At 32.0% G+C, this 21,648-nt stretch overlaps 2 protein-coding genes across 2 annotated transcripts; both read right to left on the bottom strand.

The window, feature by feature from the left end:
* Positions 1-1,038: 1,038 nt before the first annotated feature.
* LOC123261503 lies at positions 1,039-7,529 on the bottom strand. Its single transcript, XM_044723113.1, has 8 exons — positions 7,134-7,529; positions 6,337-6,612; positions 4,133-4,217; positions 3,386-3,580; positions 2,880-3,216; positions 2,018-2,284; positions 1,623-1,721; positions 1,039-1,378 (listed from the first exon to the last, which is right to left on the bottom strand). Exons 2-8 carry the CDS (start codon positions 6,396-6,398, stop codon positions 1,254-1,256), a joined length of 1,170 nt encoding a protein of 389 aa, XP_044579048.1. The 5' UTR covers positions 6,399-6,612; positions 7,134-7,529; the 3' UTR covers positions 1,039-1,253.
* A 12,569-nt stretch (positions 7,530-20,098) lies between these two features.
* On the bottom strand, positions 20,099-20,695 carry LOC123261447. Its single transcript, XM_044723040.1, has one exon. The coding sequence runs from the start codon at positions 20,693-20,695 to the stop codon at positions 20,099-20,101; it is 597 nt and encodes a 198-aa protein (XP_044578975.1).
* Between the last annotated feature and the right edge of the window lie 953 nt (positions 20,696-21,648).

The following is a 21,648-nucleotide window of genomic DNA, read 5'->3' as shown; positions in this document are numbered from 1 at the left end:
AGGAAAAAAAAAAAAAACTTAAAGAATTTGCCTTAAAGGAAATGGCAAAAGTTATTAGAGCACATATTTGAAATATTTTTAAAGAAAAATTTCTTTTGAAAAAGAAACGAAAAAAATTTTTAGTACGTTGATGTCTGCTTTAAATAGTACAATTCACAGAGTTTTTTTTGTTTTTTTTTTTTTTTTTTTTTTTTTTTTTTTTAACCCCGCTTTTCAGACTTCTGTCTCGATGGGGGTCCGGCCGAGACCGGAAGGGGGCTCCAGGCTGATCGGTACATTAAGTTTGGCAGAATAAGTTTGGCGGTATTACATACTTTTTCAGCCTGGAGAGTAATGCGGCGATGGGCCGACTTTGGGGAAACTGCACGCATTTGCCTGTGCCCCACCGGTAGCACAGGGCTTGGGGAAACCATCGAAAAACCCAAACCTGTACAGCCCGGCATGAGTTACGAGCACCGATGTTCACTGAAAATTAAATTTCAGCTCACACCGGGATTCGAACCCACACCTCACCAGTCCCAAGCAAGCATGACAAGCATTATACCGCTTAGCCATGGGACTGGCTCAATTCACAGAGTTATTATGATTGCACTACTTGATTAAAAGTTCCAAAAAAAAAGTAAATAATACATACATGATAATTAAAAATACGATAAAATGTTAATCAATAAAACAATATCTGATAAAAAGTATCTAAATAATAACAATGTAGATTTTAATGCTACAGTGAGTTACATTATTGCTAATAATAACGACTAGTGATAAGTAAAACAAAATAAGCACTCCAAATACTGCGGTATTAATTACCCAAGTGTTGATCATAAATAATATAGTTAATGACAGCTCAATTAAGTTAAATTATTTATAATTTTGTTTACCTGGGGAATGAAGAATTAATCTCAATAAAAATTTGTTTGTCTTTATATTAAAAAGTAAGTTTAGAGAGCGATAAAAATAAATAGTTTCTCGTGAACCACTCTAATTTTATTAATAACTTTATCGATTTATAATAATTAATACATTAGCAATTAACACTTAGTTAACTATAAAAATATATCATGCATAATCTTTTTATTAATTGAAGTAATTTGAAAGAAACTCAATAGACAAGTTAATATATAATAGAATCTGGAAGTCTAATGATATTTGGAATGACATCGTTGTCATTAGTAGAAACAATATGGTTTAGTCAGCCAGTAAAAGTTAAGTTTCTTAGTAACAAAATGTTTGTCTTAAAATTTTTTCTATTTTTTCTATGTCAATTTTTGTTTGTCTTGCTTGCAAATAATAAGTTTATTCCGTGGAATAGAAATCATTTTGAATTTTTTAATTTTGTCTTGGATTGCCACATCTAATCCATCTTCTGCATTAGGCTTTACTGCAAAAAACATTTTTTTATCATTATAATGACGTTTTCTGTTGAGATTGGTTTTATATCATACGTTTCTACATGCAACTACTCTAATGAAGAATAGTAATTTGAAATGGTTCGAATCATTTTGAAATTATTCTATCGCATCTAATTTTAATTTAATTTAGAAATTCATTTAACATTGGAGTTATAATATAAAAGATTTATCTGAATAAGGGTATTTATTTCTCAATTTTATGATGATAATTACCGGTTTTAGCGATGACTTCATCCGAAAGTATTTTTATTGTCTTTGGGATACCGCTTTTAATTTTTTCTGATGATTTTCTCTTTATCGTCGGATTTTCATCTGTTAAAAAGCAAAATTAATTTTATCTTTCATTAATATTTAAAATGTGCTCCTAAATTATACGCCCTCATTAAAAATACATGTTGAAAATTATTAAAAAGCAGTCGCTCTAGGTAAGCTGTATATACATGAAAAGAAAATTGTAATCATTGATAAGAATTCTAATATCCTCATTTTAATTCATTTCAAAATATATTTTTAACTAGGGCGACTTCATATAGAGATTTTATCGAATATTGATAAATACTTTGTAACTGAAAATCACTTTTAATTTATAATTAATTAACAAGCGTTACCTTCATTTTCCTGGTCACTACTCTCGCTCTCTGTGGATGATTCATCATCACTAGGTGCCTCAAAATTATTTTTTCGTTTTTGCAATTCCATACTCATTTGTTTCAGGTAGAATTTCATTGAAATGGCTTCCTGCTCAAATTTTTCGGCAGCTTCACTCATGAGACTTTTGGAAAATAAGTTTTTCTTATTTCTCCGACTAGGGTCAATTCCGGTTTCAATGGATTTTAGCTTTCTTTCTGATTCGGCCATTTTTTCTAGCAACAAAACTGCAAAAATTATGTTATCATTACATTTTACAGGTGGTGTCTGCTATTGCGGTTTCTTAAATTAAAAAAAAAATTATAATTAAATAATAACTGCTTAAATATTTGATAGATACAGCATAAGTTTACTTTCTACTTGACTGCTTATTTTTAAATTTTTATTTGATAACGACAAATTTGATTTTTTCAGTTATCATTTACTGGACAATTGCAACAAAGATATAGAAAGGTTCCTTCCAATGAATGTAAATAGAGAAGCAAACGGAACTAGTTCTTAAAAGTTAAATTTTCGAGCAATGCTAGATAACATTAACCCAATCTTGAGAATAAGTATGTCCTTCGCACGTGCTGTATTTATAAAATACGTACAAACTTCAAACTTATACGTATACGGATAGGAGTTAAGCGTCTAAGTATGAGACTTAAGCGTATTCGAGTGAAACATATTCAATTTTAGTACCTATTCTATAACAAATGTAACTATAATACTGAAAATTATTGCTGACAGCTGACAGACAGACTTTTTTTTCATTGCAACTAAGTATTTATTGATTTCTGATTTGACTCTGGTAATGATAATATATTTATTTATTCTTACCTATCAATTTCCATGGCTTAGGTCGTCTCTGCAAGTGAGAAGCTAACCATGCATGGTATGATTCACAGTAGTTGTTAGTATTTTGTCGTAACTTCCACACTGAAACTTCTTCCGGATCTCGCTTAATCAGCCAGTTTTTGTCATAATAATCGAATATTTTTTCAAATTTTTTGGCATACTTTTGTGGTAATGAACACTCCACTAATTCGAATCCTTCCCTCATCTTATTTGCAGGTAAGGTCGCCACTGCCATCAATAATCTTAAGTGATCTCGTGCTACCGAATCATCTTTAATTTGTTTCCACAAACCTGAGTCCTTAGTTGTTTTTTGGATCGCCTTTTAAAATAAATATAATATGAATTCGAAATCTAGTAGGTATTTGATTAATGCATTCCGCGCGCGCTTTAAGTTTAACCAATAATAAATTTTGCCTCCAAAAACCACTGCATGAGAAAAATTTTAAGTATGCTACATTTTATAAAAATTTGTTATAAAGATTGATAACCTGTACATGGTGAAAATAGCATCCTTTAAGGACGGCTTTTGGGAGTACATCCTTGACAGCGTTCCTCATGGCTTGTTCGAAATCACACATTACTATTTTATCATAGTTTTCAAATTTTTTAAATACTTCTTTGAAAATAGAACGATAAACTGCTTCCGTTCGCCCATGCATAAACACCCAAGCAATCGGGAATGCCTAAAATATTTAACAAAAATTAAAAACCGAATTAGAAGCACTCATATTCTATTTATCATGCTTATTTTTCAGGGCTTCTTCTGAAGAAAGAGCAACTGAAAAGATTTTAATTTTTAATATGCTTTGATCTACATCTCCAAGTAATAAAAAAAATCATTTTTTGTAAAATATTATGTTGCTTTGTTATTATTATCATTTAAATTAAGTGACTCAAAAAAAAACATGTTTGTTCCTCTTGTTTGGCCCAGATCATAACTTTTTTTCTATTTAACCGATGGATTAAAATTTAAGTTGGTTATTCTCCACACTTACAGTTCTCCTCGAACTGGAATTAATTATTTTTAGAAAGCAAAGAAAAGAAAATTAACGTAAGTTGAAATAAAAAATATTGTAAAGCCAGCACCAGGGATGTGTCGGGTACAATGAAATGCCAAAAATGTAACTTTAATTTAACAAATAGAAGTTATTAATAATATAATTCAACAATTTTTATTTGTTCTTTTTTGAAAAAGTGTCCCTAAAAATAGACAAAAAATGGCGTGAGTTACTTACATTATTTTCGTATAAAACATGAATTGTGAGCAAACTATGAGTTCGCAGATTTTTCTTTGGAGCTATTAGTGGAAATCTAGAATATGTTGCATAGGGTGATTCAAAAAAAAAGAATATTTTTTTTTTCGTTTGGTACTCTGAAAAATAGGTTCCTAGACACCTCTAAGAAAGCCTCTCCAAGCATGAGTTCTTAATTGTAACGGGAAAGTCCTCCTTCTTACAGTTTTCTATTTTTTCTTATTATCAGATAGAAAAATTTATATCTCGCTTCCAACTTCTTGAAAAAATATCTTGTTCCTTAGATTTTGTAGGAAATTGAATGCTCTACAAAAAGGTCTCTTACGATTTTTTCGTAAACCCAACCGTTTAAAAGATATTAACGGTTAAAGTTTGATTATTTTTGGGAAAATTTTTATTTCTTATGAATTTTATAACTCAATGAAAAAAAATCATTATGAATGATGAAACTCATAGTTTTGTAGGAAATTTACTGCTCTATAAAAATGGTCTCTTATGATTTTTCGATCAAGTTGAGCGTTTACGAGATATTCATCGTCAAACATCAACGCATATCAATTTTTCTAGTTTTTGATCAATAATTCGAAAAATTTCAATTTATTCTCTGAGTTTCAAGGAAATTTAGACAAATTTGAGTTTTTATTATAAAAGCAACTCCTATAGATGTTTTCTGTTCAAAAATTCATTTGAAAGTTTTTATTCTAATAATATTTTTTTTTAATTTTATCTTTAATAATTTAAAATCTTAATCGCGTTGTCATTTATTATTATGAAATTTGTTCAGTGCGTATTTTTAAATTGTTTTTCACAAAATATACATAAAATTTTCGTTCGAGGGGATTTTTGTTTTGAATTTTTTGAAAAATTTATTCGAGTACAAAAATATCAATTCATTGATTTCTTCAGCAACTTGTGAAAAAATTATTTTGTATTTATGGTATTTAAGTGATGAACTTGCCATTTTATCATTATTTGACAATACCGTTTCATTGGAAGTAAAAAAAAATATTGTTGGAGCTGCTAATACTCGTAACGGTACAGATTCTAAAGCTAAAAAATTTATAATTGATAAAAACGATTTGAATTCATTAACGCAAAAAAGTCTGAGTGACTTTGTTTCTAAAAAGTCTTTAAATCTCTTTAAAATCTTTGATTTACCATATGACTTCCTTGATAAAGATATTGAATCGTGGCCTCCTAATGACAGTTACATTGAAAATAAAGAATACTTTAACCAATTGAAAGTTGTTAATGATTCAGCAGAACGAGCTATTGCATTAGTTAGTGAGTATAATCAATGCTTGACAAAAAATGAAGATCAATTCCAATACTTATTGCAAGTTATCAAAGAACATCGAAAAAAATACCCAAACTGCAATAGAGGAAATTATTTACAGTAAAAGTGTACCGTTATGTTGAAAATATTGAAAATTATATGGCAGTTGATAATTAAATAAATAAATTCTTCGATAAAAAAGTGAAACACATGTGAAACACACTAAATTGAATTATATATTTAAAAAAATGCACTAATTTTTTGTTTTAATGTAATCAAACATGCCCAAGACTAAAAAAACTAATTAAAAAAATAGTTCATAACATATTTCTATTTATAGAAACTCAAATTTGTCTAAATTTCCTTGAAACTCAGAGAATAAATTGAAATTTTTCGAATTATTGATCAAAAACTAGAAAAATTGATATGCGTTGATGTTTGACGATGAATATCTCGTAAACGCTCAACTTGATCGAAAAATCATAAGAGACCATTTTTATAGAGCAGTAAATTTCCTACAAAACTATGAGTTTCATCATTCATAATGATTTTTTTTCATTGAGTTATAAAATTCATAAGAAATAAAAAATTTTCCCAAAAATAATCAAACTTTAACCGTTAATATCTTTTAAACGGTTGGGTTCACGAAAAAATCGTAAGAGACCTTTTTTGTAGAGCATTTAATTTCCTACAAAATCTAAGGAACAAGATATTTTTTCAAGAAGTTGGAAGCGAGATATAAATTTTTCTATCTGATAATAAGAAAAAATAGAAAACTGTAAGAAGGAGGACCTTCCCGTTACAATTAAGAACTCATGCTTGGAGAGGCTTTCTTAGAGGTGTCTAGGAACCTATTTTTCAGAGTACCAAACGAAAAAAAAAATATTCTTTTTTTTTGAATCACCCTAATGTTGCATCCATAAATATTTGCTCGCAATTAATAAATTGTTCGGCAAATTTTTCGTTCCACATCAGCAATGAATATTCACTGCCACTAGCAATCAATTTTCATGTCAGTTCACCACCAGGATACTTTAAGCGTTCATTCCATTCCTTTTTTTCCAGCATATCATGAAACTGTACAATTCCTTTTGTAAGTTTTGGCATTACTGGTTCTGCTCCTTTCCAATTATACATACTTCTTTCAATTGATTTCAGAGTTACTTCAGTAGCTGCAGTCGGATACCTACAATAAACATTACAAATAAATATTCGAATTTCAAGATGATGCAGTGAATAGAAGTCATCCAAAGTAAATGACTTAATTAAGGGGTTATATCCAGTTAGAAATTTCAAAAAAAAGTTTTTCTTTTTGCATTCTAGGAATGTACATATATTTAAGTATATTTTCTATTAATTTCAAATTGATTTGTTAAATATTCACAAAGATAAACGCATATTAGTAAGCAATTTTTAACTGAGTGTAAATCTCTTTTAAAATTTTAAACACATTTTTGTCAAAATGGTGTTTTCAAAGTCGGTGAGCGTAATTTCTCCTGAATGGTTTGACCATTAGGTTCCGAATTTTTATATAATCTTATTACAATATTAAGTAAAATGTCTCTTGGAAAAAAATTTATAAAAAAACGCATTTTTTTGAGCTCGCAATTGGATATAACCTATAATTAATTATAAAATGAAGATATTTTGAGAATACAATTACGCTCGAAGAATCTGGGTAACTTGATCGTTAAATAGAAAACTCACTTTGAAGCTAGTTCCTGATATACAGTTTGTGGTTTCGACCCTTTAGACATTTTTGATCTTAGAGCCTCTTTGAAATTTATTTTTTCGACTGCGTGTTCATTCCGTCTACAACCCTCTACGTGAGGCTGACTTTCAATGCTTTGTCCATACAGCCATATCATTGTTCCGGTACAAAAGATGGTGGGTTCTTTTTTATTTATACAATTATAATATCTGTCAAAAGACAAAAATTAAACAATTCGTAGTTTATAACTGTAATTCTTAAAAAACATAACTGTCAAATTCATGTGAAAGGAATTGAAGTTATTGAAAGAAATTCAAGCTTTATCATTTCTTCAATAACTTTTCAATAAGTGTTTATAAACTGGAAAATGATGTAAAATATATACTAATTATAAGAATAAAATTATAAAAACAAAATAACAATAATAATGATATATAAGTTTTATTTGTATCACAATTATTGTGTTTTACAAAGTTATATAGAACAAAATAACAATTACTTCTTCGGATAAAAAAGTTTGGTAAATGTTTCATGACAGACTTTTAAAATTGTTTAACTACCTAAGCTTTTAAACAAATCAATAGATTTTCAGGTAATTAGCGATATACGAAGTTTTTGAGCAAATCAAGTCTTGAAATCAATTTATTTATGTAATAGAATGCAAACAGTTACAAAAGAGAATATATTGTTTTCCAATATTAATCCTACTTTGAAATTACTATAAGTAAAAAACAAAAAACGTTATGGGAATGAACTGATTACAATTGAATAATGACGTATTCACTTCCAAATCATTGCGTAGTTACTCTGCAAATTGTTTACAAAGTTGTTATTAAGTTTTTAATGACATTAATCGACTTTTTTTAATTACTCTAAAATATCCACGTAACTTGTTTATTTATTTTTAAAAGATGATAAGCAAAAAAAAAAATAATTAACTTGAACTTAAAAATTTTAACTTCTTCCAGACTTCGTCTGCTTGCAATAAGAACTTGTCATCTGACAAGTACTTAATTAGGTATAATTAAAAAAACTCGTTTATTGTTAAACGGGTGGTTTCTGCAATCAGCACAAAGCTTCTGTATCGATTGAAGTCTAGGCGTGAAGAAATGGCAGTCGCGAATTTGTAACTCACTTGAGACTTCGCCAGTTTGCAATTGGTAATTGTCAACTGTGAAGTATATAATTCGGTTAAAGTAAATGAAGCCGTTCATGTCGAAACAGAAGTTTTTCACAATAAGCCTACAGTTAGTAATTTTAGCGAGACATAGGCAAGAAGAAATAGCATTGAGAAAATTTAGTTGCAATAAACACTTCTCACCTAAAAAGTACTCAGTGAAGTTAAAATATATGAACCGGTTTATTTTTAAACGGGTGTAATGAGCGATCAGCGTATCAGTATTTGAAGCAAGAAGAAATAATATTCGCGAATTTTTGACCCTTTACAGACTTCGCTAGCTTGTAATAAGCAATTGTCAACTGAGAAGTAGTTAATTAAGTTGAAATATATGAACCCGTTTATTTTTAAACGGGTGGTTTTCACAATCAGCACAAAGTATCAAGCAACGAAATGTTGATATCAGGTTGTTTATGAAAAATATCGACTTTTTTGAACTACACTAAAATATCAATGCAAAAAAATAATTATTTCAGCTCAATTAATCCATTCTTTTTTAAATAGAGCTTAACTATTCACAGAACTTAATAGAAACTGGAATAAAGTCGTAGCATAAAATTGACTTTCACTTGATAATAAAAAAAATTATTTTATTTTACGCATCACATACTAATTATTTTAAACATAATATGGTGAGTGTAACTTTAAAAGACAGAAGTTAAAAAGTAAATTAATTAATATGTATGTTATTTTTGAATACCTTCTAAAAGGAATATCGCGTTCATCTTTATCAGTGTGGTTACAGTGGTATTGATATCCATTGTGAACAAACGGCATGATTAAAAATAATTAATAAAAAAATTAAACCGTTTAAATGCAACAATAACACTTGCGAGATTGAACAAACAAAAATCGATGCCCGAGAAACGGTTAAGTAGTAAAAAGAAAGTATCAGCCTGAAGATAGATGTTTCAAAAAACAAACGACGATCGGCGTCGGACATTTAAATATAAATTATTATTATTATATGCACCCGTTTATTTTTTAACGGGTGTTAATAAAGAACATTATTAAGATCATTCTGGAGAAAACTGAAAAATGTAAGTTAAAAGTGTTGTGTAAGTGAAAAGTATAGTAATAATAGAGATAATACTGGAAGAAAAATTTAGTCTAAATCTTTTTGCTTGCCTCAGCCTCGTCCTATCTATTAATTGACGTTGCATTGAACAAATATATTTGTTGAATCATGAAGGAGTATATATTGTTCCCCAATATTTATAAGAATTTAAAGTTATTCGAATTCAGTTATAAGATGAAACTACAACACCTTTGGTAGATAGATATGAAAGCCTCATAATATTTGCAGACTGCTTTATCTTTTCTCCTAGACCTCGGATGGATCTCTTTCTTTAGGCTGATTGTAAAGACTACCCGTTTAAAACTTAACGAGTTTATATCATTCAACTTAATGAAATGTTCGTTGGGCAACATTTACTTATTGGCAGCAAGGCAAGACTAGAATGTATCAAATATACTTGATTACTAATTACGATGCCTAGACCTCGATACAATGACCTTATACTGTTATAACCACCCGTCCAAAAACTAACGAGATCATATATTTTACGTAATTATGAACTTCTAAGTTGACAATGGCTTATAGACAGTCGAAAAAATTTGTAAAAAACTAAAAATTCACGACTGCTATTTTTTCTTTGCTAGACCTCGCACAAAATACTACCCTCATGCGGATCACTATTACTCCCGTTTAAAAATAAACGTATTTAAATATTTAAACTTAATTAAGTATTTCTTAGTTGACAATGTTTATTGCGAACTGGCAAAGTCTGTAAGGAGTTAAAAATTCGCGAATGCTAATTTTGTCACCTAAACTTCGCTGAAATTACGAACTTTCAGCTGATTGCAAAACCCACCCATTTAAAAATCAACGGACATATATTTTAAATAAAGTATCTCTCATTGAGAATTGCTAATTGGAAGGTGGCAAAATCTGCGAAGTCAAAAATTTGCGAATGCTAATTTTGTCACCTAGACCTCCTCACCTCAATCGCAAACTTTTGGTTGATTGCAAAAATCACCCGTTTAAAAATAAACGGCTTTATATATTATAATTGAATAAACTATTTTTCATTGACAATTATTAATTGCAAGCTAGCAAAATCGTCAAGGAGCTAAATATTCATAGCTGCTATTACTTCTAAGCTATACTTTGTTTACAATTCTACCCGCACGCTAATCACTATCACCATCCGTTTGATGATGAAAAGGTTTATATATTTTAACGTCACTATTTCTCAGTAAAAATAAGGCTCATTACCAACTAGCGAAGTCTGCAACGAGTCAAATATTCGCAAATGCTGATTTTGTCGCTTAAACCGTGCTTTAATTACAAACTCGGCCGTGTAAAAATCATCCGTTTATAAGTAAACAGATTCACATATTTTAACATTTAGGATTTTTTAGTTGACAATGGCTTATCGCAAGCTAGCAAAATCTGTAAGGAGTTCAAAATTAACAACTGCTATTATACTTTTAAGCTAGAATTTGTGGAAAATTCTGCACGACGATTGCTAATACCGCCCGTTCGAAAATAAACGGGTTTTTGTATTTCAGCTTAAGTACTTACAATTAGTAACGAGTAGCTTATTTCAAGCAAGCGTAATTTGCAAGAAGTAAAAAATGTGCGAAAACTAATTTCGTCGCCTAAACCGTGCACCAAACTTTCGACTGCAAAAGTCACCCGTTGAAAAATAAACGGGTGTATATATTTCTATCTATGTTAAAACTTCTTAATAAAAAATGGCTTATTCCAAGCTAGAAAAATCTGCAGGGAATATAATATTTAGAAATGCTGATCTCATGTCGAAGACCTGGCCTAAATTACTAACTTTAGGCAGGTTGCAAAAATCATCCATTAAAAAATAAACGGGCTTATGTATTTAACTGGAAAATGTTTTTATCATTGACAATGGTTGATTGCAAGCTAGCAAAATTTTGGATTTTTAACTCCTTAAAGTTCATAGCTGCTATTCCTTCTAAGATAGAGTTTGTTTACAATTCAACCCTCACGCTGATCACTATTACTACCCGTTTAAAAATAAATGGGTTTAAATATTTTAACGTCATTGTATTTTTTAGTAGAAAAAAGACTCATTACAAACAAGCGAAGTCTGCAACAAGTCAAATATTCGCAAATACTGATTTCGTCACCTGGGCCTTGTCTCAATTGCCGACTTTCGGCCGATCGCTAATACTACCCGTTCAAAAATAAACGGGCTTATTTATTCCGTAATTTAGTCTATTTCGGTTGATAATAATTTATTGCAAGTCAGTAAAACCTGCAAGACGTTGAAAATTTGCGGACGCTAATTTTGTCGTTTAGACCTCGCTCAAATTACAGACGTGAGGTAGATAGCTGATACTAATCGCTGATACTAATCGTTCGAAAGTAAACGGGCTTATGTTTTTTAATTTAATTATTTACTTCTCAGTAAAAAAAATGGCTTTTTCTTAGCTAGTTGTGCCTAGAAAGTAAAAATTCGCAACTACAATTTTTCTTGGCCCGACCACTCTCAAAATATTGACTCTATACAAATCGCTAAAACTACCCGTTTGAAAATAAACGGGTTTATGTATTCAAACGTAATAAAATACTTCGGATTAACAAATAACTTATTGCAAGCTAGAAAAAATAGCAAGGAATCAAAAATTTGCGAATGGTAATTTTGTTACCTAAACCCCGAAGTAATTAAAAACTCGGCCGATTGCAAAAATCACGCGTTTAAAAATAAACGGGTTTATACATTTCAGCTTAATTAAGTACTTTTCAGTTGACAATGTCAGATTCGTAACTGACGAAGCCTTCGAGGAGTCAAAAATTCCTGGATGCTGATTTCGTCGCTTAGACCACACCAAAATTACAAACTTCCGGCTTTGTTAAACTCACCCGTTCAGAAAAAAAAAACAGGTTCATAAAATTGAACCTTCTTTTTTCAGATGATAGGTGTATATTCCAAGCTGACGAAGTTTGAAAGTAGTTAATAATTTGCGACTGTAACTTCTTGTCGGTTAGCCTTTGCTGAAATTTTGAACTTTTGGCTCAACGCGAATACGACACGTTTGAAAATGAACGGGTTCATGTATTCCAACGTAATAAAGTACTTTTGAGTAACAAATGGCTTTTTGCAAGGTAGCAAAATCCGCAAGCAGTTAAAAATTCGTGGAAGTTAAATTTGTTACCTATACCCCGAAAAAATTACGAATTGCTGATTGCAAAACCCACCCGTTTAAATATAAACGGGTTCATACATTAATCTAATAAAGTACTTCTCGATTAACAATAGCTTTTTGCACACGCTGAAAATTCTGTGAAGAATGAATAATTCGTAACTATTATCTCTTCTTGCTTAACTTACGAACTTTACGCAAGTTGCATATACCACCCGTTTAGAAATAAACAAGTTCATGTAATCGAACCTAAGTTTTTATTTTAAATGCTAAGTGTATATTGCATGATGGGTAAGTGTAAAAGGAGTCAAGAATTTCTAACTGCTGTATTTGCTGGCGCAGCCCTTGCTAAAATTACAAACTTCCGTCTGCAAAACCCACCCGTTTAAAAATAAACGGATATATATTTCAGCCTATTTAAATAGTAAAAAATTGCATATTCATAAAAAAGTTTGCGAAAGCTAATTTTGTCAGCTAGACCTCGCTCAAATCACCAACTTTCGGCTGATTGCAAAAATCATCCGTTAAAAAATAAGCGGGTATATATATTTCAGCCTATTTGAATGCTACTTAGTAAAAAATTGCATATTCTAAGCTATCAAAATCTGCACGGAATATAATAGTCGAGAATGCTGATCTCATGACCAAGACCTAGCTTAAATTACAAACTTTAGGCGGATTGCAAAAATCACCCGTTCAAAAATAAACGGGTTTATATATTTTAGCCTTATTAAGTACTTTTCAGTTGACAATGGCTTCTTGGTAGTTGGCGACATCTTCAAGAAGAAAACGTCCAAAAATTCAGGGATGCTGATTTCATTGCCTAGACCTCGCCTAAATTAAGCCTTCGGCTGATTACAAATAAATGGTTTCGTAAAATTTAACAAGTGCTTCAGAAAAACATATATATAGCTTACTGCAAGCGAGCAAAATTGGCAAGGAGTTCAAAATTCGCGAATGCCAATTTTGTCGCCTAGACCTCGTTGGAATCACGAACTTTTTGGCTAATAGCAAAAATCACCCATTCAAAAGTAAACGGGTTTATACATATTATCTGAATTAAGTATTCTTTATTGGCAATTATAAATTGTAAGCTAGCAAAATCGTTAAGGAGTTCAATATTTTTTTGCTCGACGGACAGAAAGCGTCAAATTTCGGCCCACTGCGCTAAACGAAATTGCCACTTTCTGCCTTCGTCGAGCAAAAAAATAGCATACACTCCTCGGGAAGTAAATAAGAAAGCCTCAGATCACATGTTTGTTGACCTCGGCTTCGCCTCGGCCAACAATCACATGTGATCTGAGACATTTCTTACTTTACTTCCCTCGGTGTGTAATATACTATATGGCTGCTACTTCTTCTAAGCTATACTTTGTTTACAATTCTACCCTCCCGCTGATCATTATTACCACCCGTTTAAAAATTAACGGGTTTATATATTTCAACGTCATAAAGTATTCCTTAGTAAAAAAAAGGCTCATTACAAACTAACGGTCGGCAATGAGTAAAATATTCGCAAACTCTGATTTCGTTGCCTAGACCGCCTTAATTACGAACTTTATGCCGATCGCTAATACTAACTGTTTAAAAATAAATGGATTCATATATTCCAACTTATTTTAGTACTTCTCGGCTGACAATCGGTTATTGCAAATAAGCGTAATATTCAAAAAGTTGAAAATTCATAAATGCTTTCTTTGTCATGTAGAATTGGCCGGAACTTGAGCTAGATTGCCAATACCACCCGTTTGAAAATAAACGGGCTTATTTATTCCAACGTAATTTAGTCTTCTTCAGTTGACAATATCTTATTGCAAATCAGCAAAATCTGCAAGAGGTTGAAAATTTGCGAAATTACAGACGTGAGGCAAATAGCTGATACTAACCGTTCGAAAGTAAAAGGGCTTATGTTTACTAGTTTAATTATTTACTCCTCAGTAAAAAATGGCTTTTTCTTAGCTAGTTGTGCCTGCAAGAAAGTTAAAATTCACAACTACAATTTTTTTTTGGCCCGACCACTCTCAAAATATTGACTATACAAATCGCTAACACTGCCCGTTTGAAAATAAACTGGTTTATGAATTCAAACGTAATGAAGTACTGATTAACAAATGGCTTATTGCTTACCAGCGAAATCTGCAAGGAGTAAAAAATTCGTGAATGCTGAATTTGTTACCTAGACTCCGAAGAAATAACGAACAACTGATTGCAATATTTACCCGTTTAAATATAAACGGATTCATATATTTTAATCTAATATACTTCTCAATGGACAATTGCTTTTCGCATACACTGCAAATACTGTAAAGAATGACTAATTCGCGACTATTATCACTTCTTGCTTAGCTCTTGCTTAACTTACGAACTTTACGCAAATTGAGTATGACACTCGTTTAAAAATAAACGGGTTCAAATAATTCAACATCAATTTTAGATGCTAAGTGTATATTGCATGATGGTGGGTGTTTAAAATGAGTTAAGAATCTCTGACTGCTATTTTCTCTTGCGTAGCCCTTGTTAAAATTACGAACTCGGCTAACTACAAAACTCACCCGTTTAAAAATAAACGGGCTTATATATTTTAATCTAATAAAGTATTACTTATGGACAATTGCTAACTGCAAGCTGGCAAAACCTGTAAAGTCAAAAATTTACGAATGCTAATTTTGTACCTAGACCTCCTCTGCTCAATCACAAACTTTCGGCCGATTGCGAAAATTCCCCGATTAAAAATAAACGGGTTTATATATTTTAACGCCATTAAGTATTTCTTTGTAAACAAAAAAGGCTCATTACAAACTAGCGAAAGTCTGCAACGAGTCGAATATTCGCAAAAGTTGTTTTCGTCGCCTATACCTCGACTTAATTACGAACTTAAGCTGATCGCTAATACTACCCGTTTAAGAATAAACGGATTCATATATTCCAACTTATTTTAGTACTTCTCGGCTGACAATTGCTTATTGTGAATTGGCATAATATTCGAAAAGTTAAAAATTCATAAATGCTTTTTTTGTCACGTAGACCTGGCCGGAATAGCAAACGAGCTAGATCGCCAATACAACCCGTTTAAAAATAAACGGGCTTATTTATTCCAACGTTATTTACTTTTTTTCAGTTGATAATATTTTATTGCAAATCAGCAAAAACTGCAAGAGGCTGAAAATTTGCGAATGCTAATTTTGACGCTTAGACCTCGCCCAAATTGCAAACGTGAGGCAGACAGCTGATACTAACAGTTCGAAAGTAAACGGGCTTATGTTTATTAGTTTAATTATTTACTTCTCAATCAAAGATGGCTTTTTCTAAGCAAGTTGTCTACATGAAAGTTAAAATTCGCAACTAGAATATTTCTTCGGCTCGACCACGCTTAAAAATTCGAATAAAGTTGAATCAGAGTAAAGATTTAAATGAATAAAGTTGTGACTGAATGAAGATGATTTTGAATAAAAATGTAATTGAGTGCAGATGTCCGTTGATGGCTGTGAGTAGAGATTTTATGAGTAGACCTGTAACACAGCCAATTTTAGATGCTAAGTGTATATAGCATGGTGGGTAAGTTTAAAATGAGTTCAGAATTTCTGACTGCTATTTACTCTTGCGCAGCCCTTGCTAAAATTACAAACTTTCAGCTAACTGCAAAACCCACCCGTTTAAAAATAAACGGGCTTATACATATTTTAATCTAATAAAGTATTTCTTATTGACAATTGCTAACTGCAAGCTGGCCAAATCTGCAAAGAGTCAAAAATTTACAAATGCTAATTTTGTCATCTAGACCTCCTCTCGCAAACTTTAAACTGATTGCAAAAATCACCCGTTTAAAAATCAACGCGTGTTTACATTTCAGCGTAATTCAGTATTTCTTAGTGAAAAATGGCTTATTCCAAGCTAGAAAAATCTGTAGAGAATATAATATTTAAAGTATGCTGATCTCATGGCCGAGACCTGGCCTAAATTACGAATTATAGGCTGATTGCAAAATCACCCGTTTAGAAATAAACGGGTTTATTTATTTTAACTGAATAAAGTATTTTTCATTGACAATTACTAACTGCAATTTAGCAAAATCGTCAAGAAGTTAAATATTCATGGCTGCTACTTCTTCTAAGCTAGACTGTATTTACAAATCGGCCCTCCCGCTAATCACTATTACTACCCGTTTGAAAAGAAACGGGTTTACATATTGTAACGCCATTAAGTATTTCTTTGTAAACAAAAAAGGCTCATTACAAACTAGCGAAGTCTGCAACGAGTCAAATATTCGCAAACGTTGTTTTCGTCGCCTATACCTTGACTTAATTACAAACTTAAGCTGATCGCTAATACTACCTGTTTAAGAATAAACGGATTCATATATTCCAACTTATTTTAGTACTTCTCGGCTGACAATGGCTTATTGCGAATGGGCGTAATATTCAAAAAGTTAAAAATTTATAAACGCCTTTTTGTCACGTAGACCTGGCCGGAATAGCGAACTTGAGCTAGATCGCCAATACAACCCGTTTAAAAATAAACGGGCTTATTTATTCCAACGTTATTTACTTTTTTTCAGTTGACAATATTTTATTGCAAATCAGCAAAATCTGCAAGAGGCTGAAAATTTGCGAATGCTAATTTTGTCGTTTAGACCTCGCCCAAATTGCAAACGTGAGGGCAGACAGCTGATACTAACCACTCGAAAGTAAACGGGCTTATGTTTATTATTGGTTAAATTATTTACTACTCAGTCAAGATAGTTAAAATTTGCAACTACAATTTTTCTTTGGCTTGACCACGCTTAAAAATACCGACTCTCTACAAATCGCTAGTACTACCCGTTTGAAAATAAACGGGTTCACGTAATTGCACGTGCTGAATTCTTTTTTAATTAAAAATGCTTAAACTAATGATCTTTCGGTTAACGCTTGTACCTGCTGTTACGAAAATAAATGTGTCTCTATATTTCAATATAATATAGTAATTTTCGGTCAACAATTGTTTATTGCCAGCCAGCAAAAGCTGCAAGAAGTCGAAAATTCGCAAATGCTGATTTTTTCGCATAGACTTGTTAGATATTAAAAATTTTTCACTAATTGCAAAGGTTACCTATATTAAAATAAAGGTAATTAGATATTTTTAACCTTTCTTAGTATTTCGTTGTTTATTACAAGTTTGCAAAGTCTTTAGGGCGTTTCTCTGTAAAATCTCATTATTTACTTTCGATGCATGTGTTTTCGTCTGTTCTAATACGCCAGACTCAGTGAGAGCTTCAGGCTGCAGCCTTTAACTCAAGTTAATTCATAAATTAGAGTTATTTCAATTATATTTTTTTTTTTTTTTTTTTATTGGAAGATAAAAATTACAGTGAGATGGCGTTTGGGTATTCCCAATGCTGCATTTCAATTATATTACAATTTAATCACTGGTCGCGCCGTCTCTTAGAGTCATTTGAAACTACGTTGTCCTCCACGACGTATGGTAAAACTTCTTTCGGAATTTTTTCATTTCGGTGTATTTTCATATGCCCAAAATTTGAATCGATTCGGTTAGCTTGATTTTTAGTAATCTCAAAAACAAAATTTTCAAAAAATCGTTTTTTTAGAATAACTTCAAAACGGTTCCACCGATAACTTCCAAAAACTAATCCGCTCTTAAATTTAGAAAATCACGTCGATTGCTACCAGCCCCGTCAAAATCGGTTGATTCGTTCGAGAGTTATCGAACACGAAAAATTTCGAAAAAAGTGTTTTTTTTACATAACTTCGACATTTCTTCTTGGATCGTTTTTGATGCAATGGAATAATTATAAAAACCTAAAAAATCACGTCAATCGCCACCAAGAACGTGAAAATCGGTTAATTGGTTCGTGAGTTATCGTTGTCGGAAAATTCGGAAAAAGTGAATTTTTCAAATTTCTCTAAGATTTTCGTTTTGATCAGTTTGTGTTCAAAACTATATTATAGAATTTGAAAAACTGCGTAGAATACTGCCAACCGCGTGAAAATCGATTTATTCATTCAGAAGTTATTGCAGTTTGAAAATTCAAAAAATACTGTTTCACTAAATTTCTATCAGACTTTTGAGCTCGAAGAGCTCAAAAACTTAGAGCAGAGTAGTATAGCAGGGGGCTTCTGGATATCGGTAAGGTAGGAATCTGCATTACCGACTGAGTGGTTCGTGTCCATGCTAAATTATCGACCATATTTTCAGCCCTTTTTTTGAATTTTTATACCCACCATTTTGGCACCCCTTTTTGAATTTTCATTTCCACCATTTTGGCGCCCCTTTTTTGATTTCCACCATTTTGGCGTCCCCCTTTTTGAATTTTAATTCCCACCCTTTTTTGACCTGGTGGCCGCCATTTTGACTATATCTACAACCCTTTTACCGCTATTTTCAGCTACATTTGAAAAACTAGTTTGATGATGCAATCCTTACTGCGCAATTTACCCCCCACTTTTTATCGTGTATTATGGTGGGGAATCAATTATATAAAGTCAGCTCGTGACCATGAGACCGTTATTTAGTTCTTGAACTTGAGCAGTTGATTAAAGTAGAGAAAATGGAGATTTTCATTGATTTTGAAGGCTTCTACACGCTTGATGGATCTTTTATTGTGAAAGAGCTTGCTGTTATCTCGCTTACTGATGAAGTGGATTTTTTGAGTTCTGCAGCGCTAGCAACTTTCGAACCGCCAGCAGAGTACACCAATGAATTTATAGTCTTGGAGACCAAAGATTTTTGGTCTAGAAGTCATGGTATTAGATGGGATGAAGGATCTTTCTTCTATAGCGAACTCGAAGAAGTGCTGCGAGAGACTCTCAAGCACAATACATACGTTTATGTTTTGAGTGAGGAAAAAAAACATTGGCTTGAAAAAGTAATTAATTTTTCATTTGAAATAATTGATCTATCAAAGATGAGATTTATCAACCATCTTGAAGACTTTGATCCTATCCAGCCATGTCTCCTGAAGAAAATTCACTCAAGAAAAAGCAATTATGCTTGTGCCTATGAAACTGTTCAGAGAATGAAACGTTGGTTTCTCAGCTGTTGGGGTCTGAGTCCATCACTGGAAAAATCATTACAACTTTTTTATCAGCTCCAGTCCTTAGACAAGATGGATCCACAAGATATCGCTTGTTTAGATGAATCTTTCATACTTCAATTCACAAAGCATGAAATAAACGCCATATGGTCAAAGCTTCCTCATCACATGAAGATGGACTCAAGATTTATCGATTATACAAGATGTACAGAGCACTATAAGACTATGTATGATGATGTTCTTGACGGTCCTTATCCATTGAAGAAGGACTGTTATGAATGTAACAATAAATCTTATTTATAAGCTAATGTATCTTAAAATAATTATTTTAATAAGGTTTTATAAATAAACAATCAATAAATTATAAAGTGTTTTTTATTATTTTTTTATTAAATTAAGTTTATTAATTAATACAGGTTCAATAATTTTATTTAATTCTTGTATTCGTCGGTGAAATCGTTCTCTATCTCTTGCTGCTTGTTCCCATGGACCTTTCCTTGCTTGTCTGGATGCAAAGTCCCACACATACATGTAATGTATGGTAGGCTTAGGATCGAACTGTACCATTAAGTCAGTTTTCTTACAGTGCTGCTGATGGGATTGTACTCAATTATTCGATCGTGAATTATCAAACAATAAGCAGCAGTTTGATTTGGAAACTGTGCTGATGATTCAAACTCCAGACGTATATCCACAGGTCCAGACTTGATTGACTCGTTTTGCTTGGAGCAGTCAATTATATACAGAGGTGCTTTATTCAGAAAATCTTTCTTAGCCAGTAGCGGTTCAGCTTCTTTTCCATAGTAAGCACTTTGAAAATTAGTGTACATGTCATACATCAAGGCGTACTGATTATTCGTAATGTTGAGATTCAAATTTCCATATGGATAACTCTGAGAGTTCAAGATGAGTTTAATATCTCTTATGCGACAATGGTCAAACTCGCTTGCATTTTGATTCGACTGATTCTTTCTTGCTGTTTGAAATCCAACGATGACAAAACGAGGTTTCTCGAGTTGATTTGTTGTTTTGATTGCCCAAATGTGATTGGTTGTAGCTGGTAGCAGTGGATACTCATACAGTTCCCAAGTCCGAAAACTGATTGGGATAGCTGGATCGGAGGTTATATAATTCAATACCTCAATTTTATACTTGTCAGACATTGTTATATATGGTACAGTCCACTCAATTTTTTGAATCGTAATTGAAACATCTTCTTCCCCAGCGGTAACAACATATGCATTTTGATCAGTATTAATTCATGCTTGGCATTCACAATAACTCGTTGATAATCTTCAGCAAATCATAGGATAAAACTCAGCGGTACTGAGACATCAAAGTAACCATTAGCATCAGTCAACTTGTTGTCATCCTCTTTAATAATCCAACCAGTATTTTCCAAAATATTTTGCTGTCCTGGACTCAGAGATGTGTATCCTTTCATAACACTAGTAATACCAACATTCTTCCATCTGTCAATTTCTATACCATTCAGCTCATAACGTATCTCTTCAAACATATGACAGACAGCCATGTTGACCATCTTTGTAGTAGCACTCACAGCAGTACCATCAGCTTTTCTCATTCTTCCATAAAAATGTAATGTGCTCTTACTTGGAAGCAAGCACAGATCTTGATGCTGAACAACAATCCTGATTTCATCACTGTTGTTAAATGTTGATGATGCGTATGGTAGGTGTGAATGAGCTTCACAGTGTGCAATAGACTCATCAAAAAGAATCGATTTTTTTATATCTAAGATTTCCGCCATGGTATTACGCAAGCTAGACAACAAAAATTTATTTTTATCTTGTAAATTTTCCACGTAATTTTAGTCCTAGACTTTTTAGGAACTCTGCGTTCTGGCGTGTTAACACTTTCAGAGCTCGATGATGACTGGTAATCTTTGGACATGTTGTAATCCTTTTATACCCAGTACCAGTCTTTGTCTCATATATGATACCCATTATAGACTTTTATATGCAGTCTTATCGTAATAGTTTCACCACGGAAATTTGCTATTTTTCCGTCTTGGTCAACAATGCGAAGTCTCACGTTGTGTATTGCTCGTACGGCGACTGGTAGGTAAATGATGTTTGTTGGCACCTCTACTATT

This window comes from Cotesia glomerata, linkage group LG3, assembly GCF_020080835.1.
Source record: "Cotesia glomerata isolate CgM1 linkage group LG3, MPM_Cglom_v2.3, whole genome shotgun sequence".
NCBI classification, from domain to species: Eukaryota; Metazoa; Arthropoda; class Insecta; order Hymenoptera; family Braconidae; genus Cotesia; species Cotesia glomerata.
The sequence above is the reverse complement of the archived record's forward strand: the minus strand, read 5'-3'. Positions and strand labels throughout refer to the sequence as shown.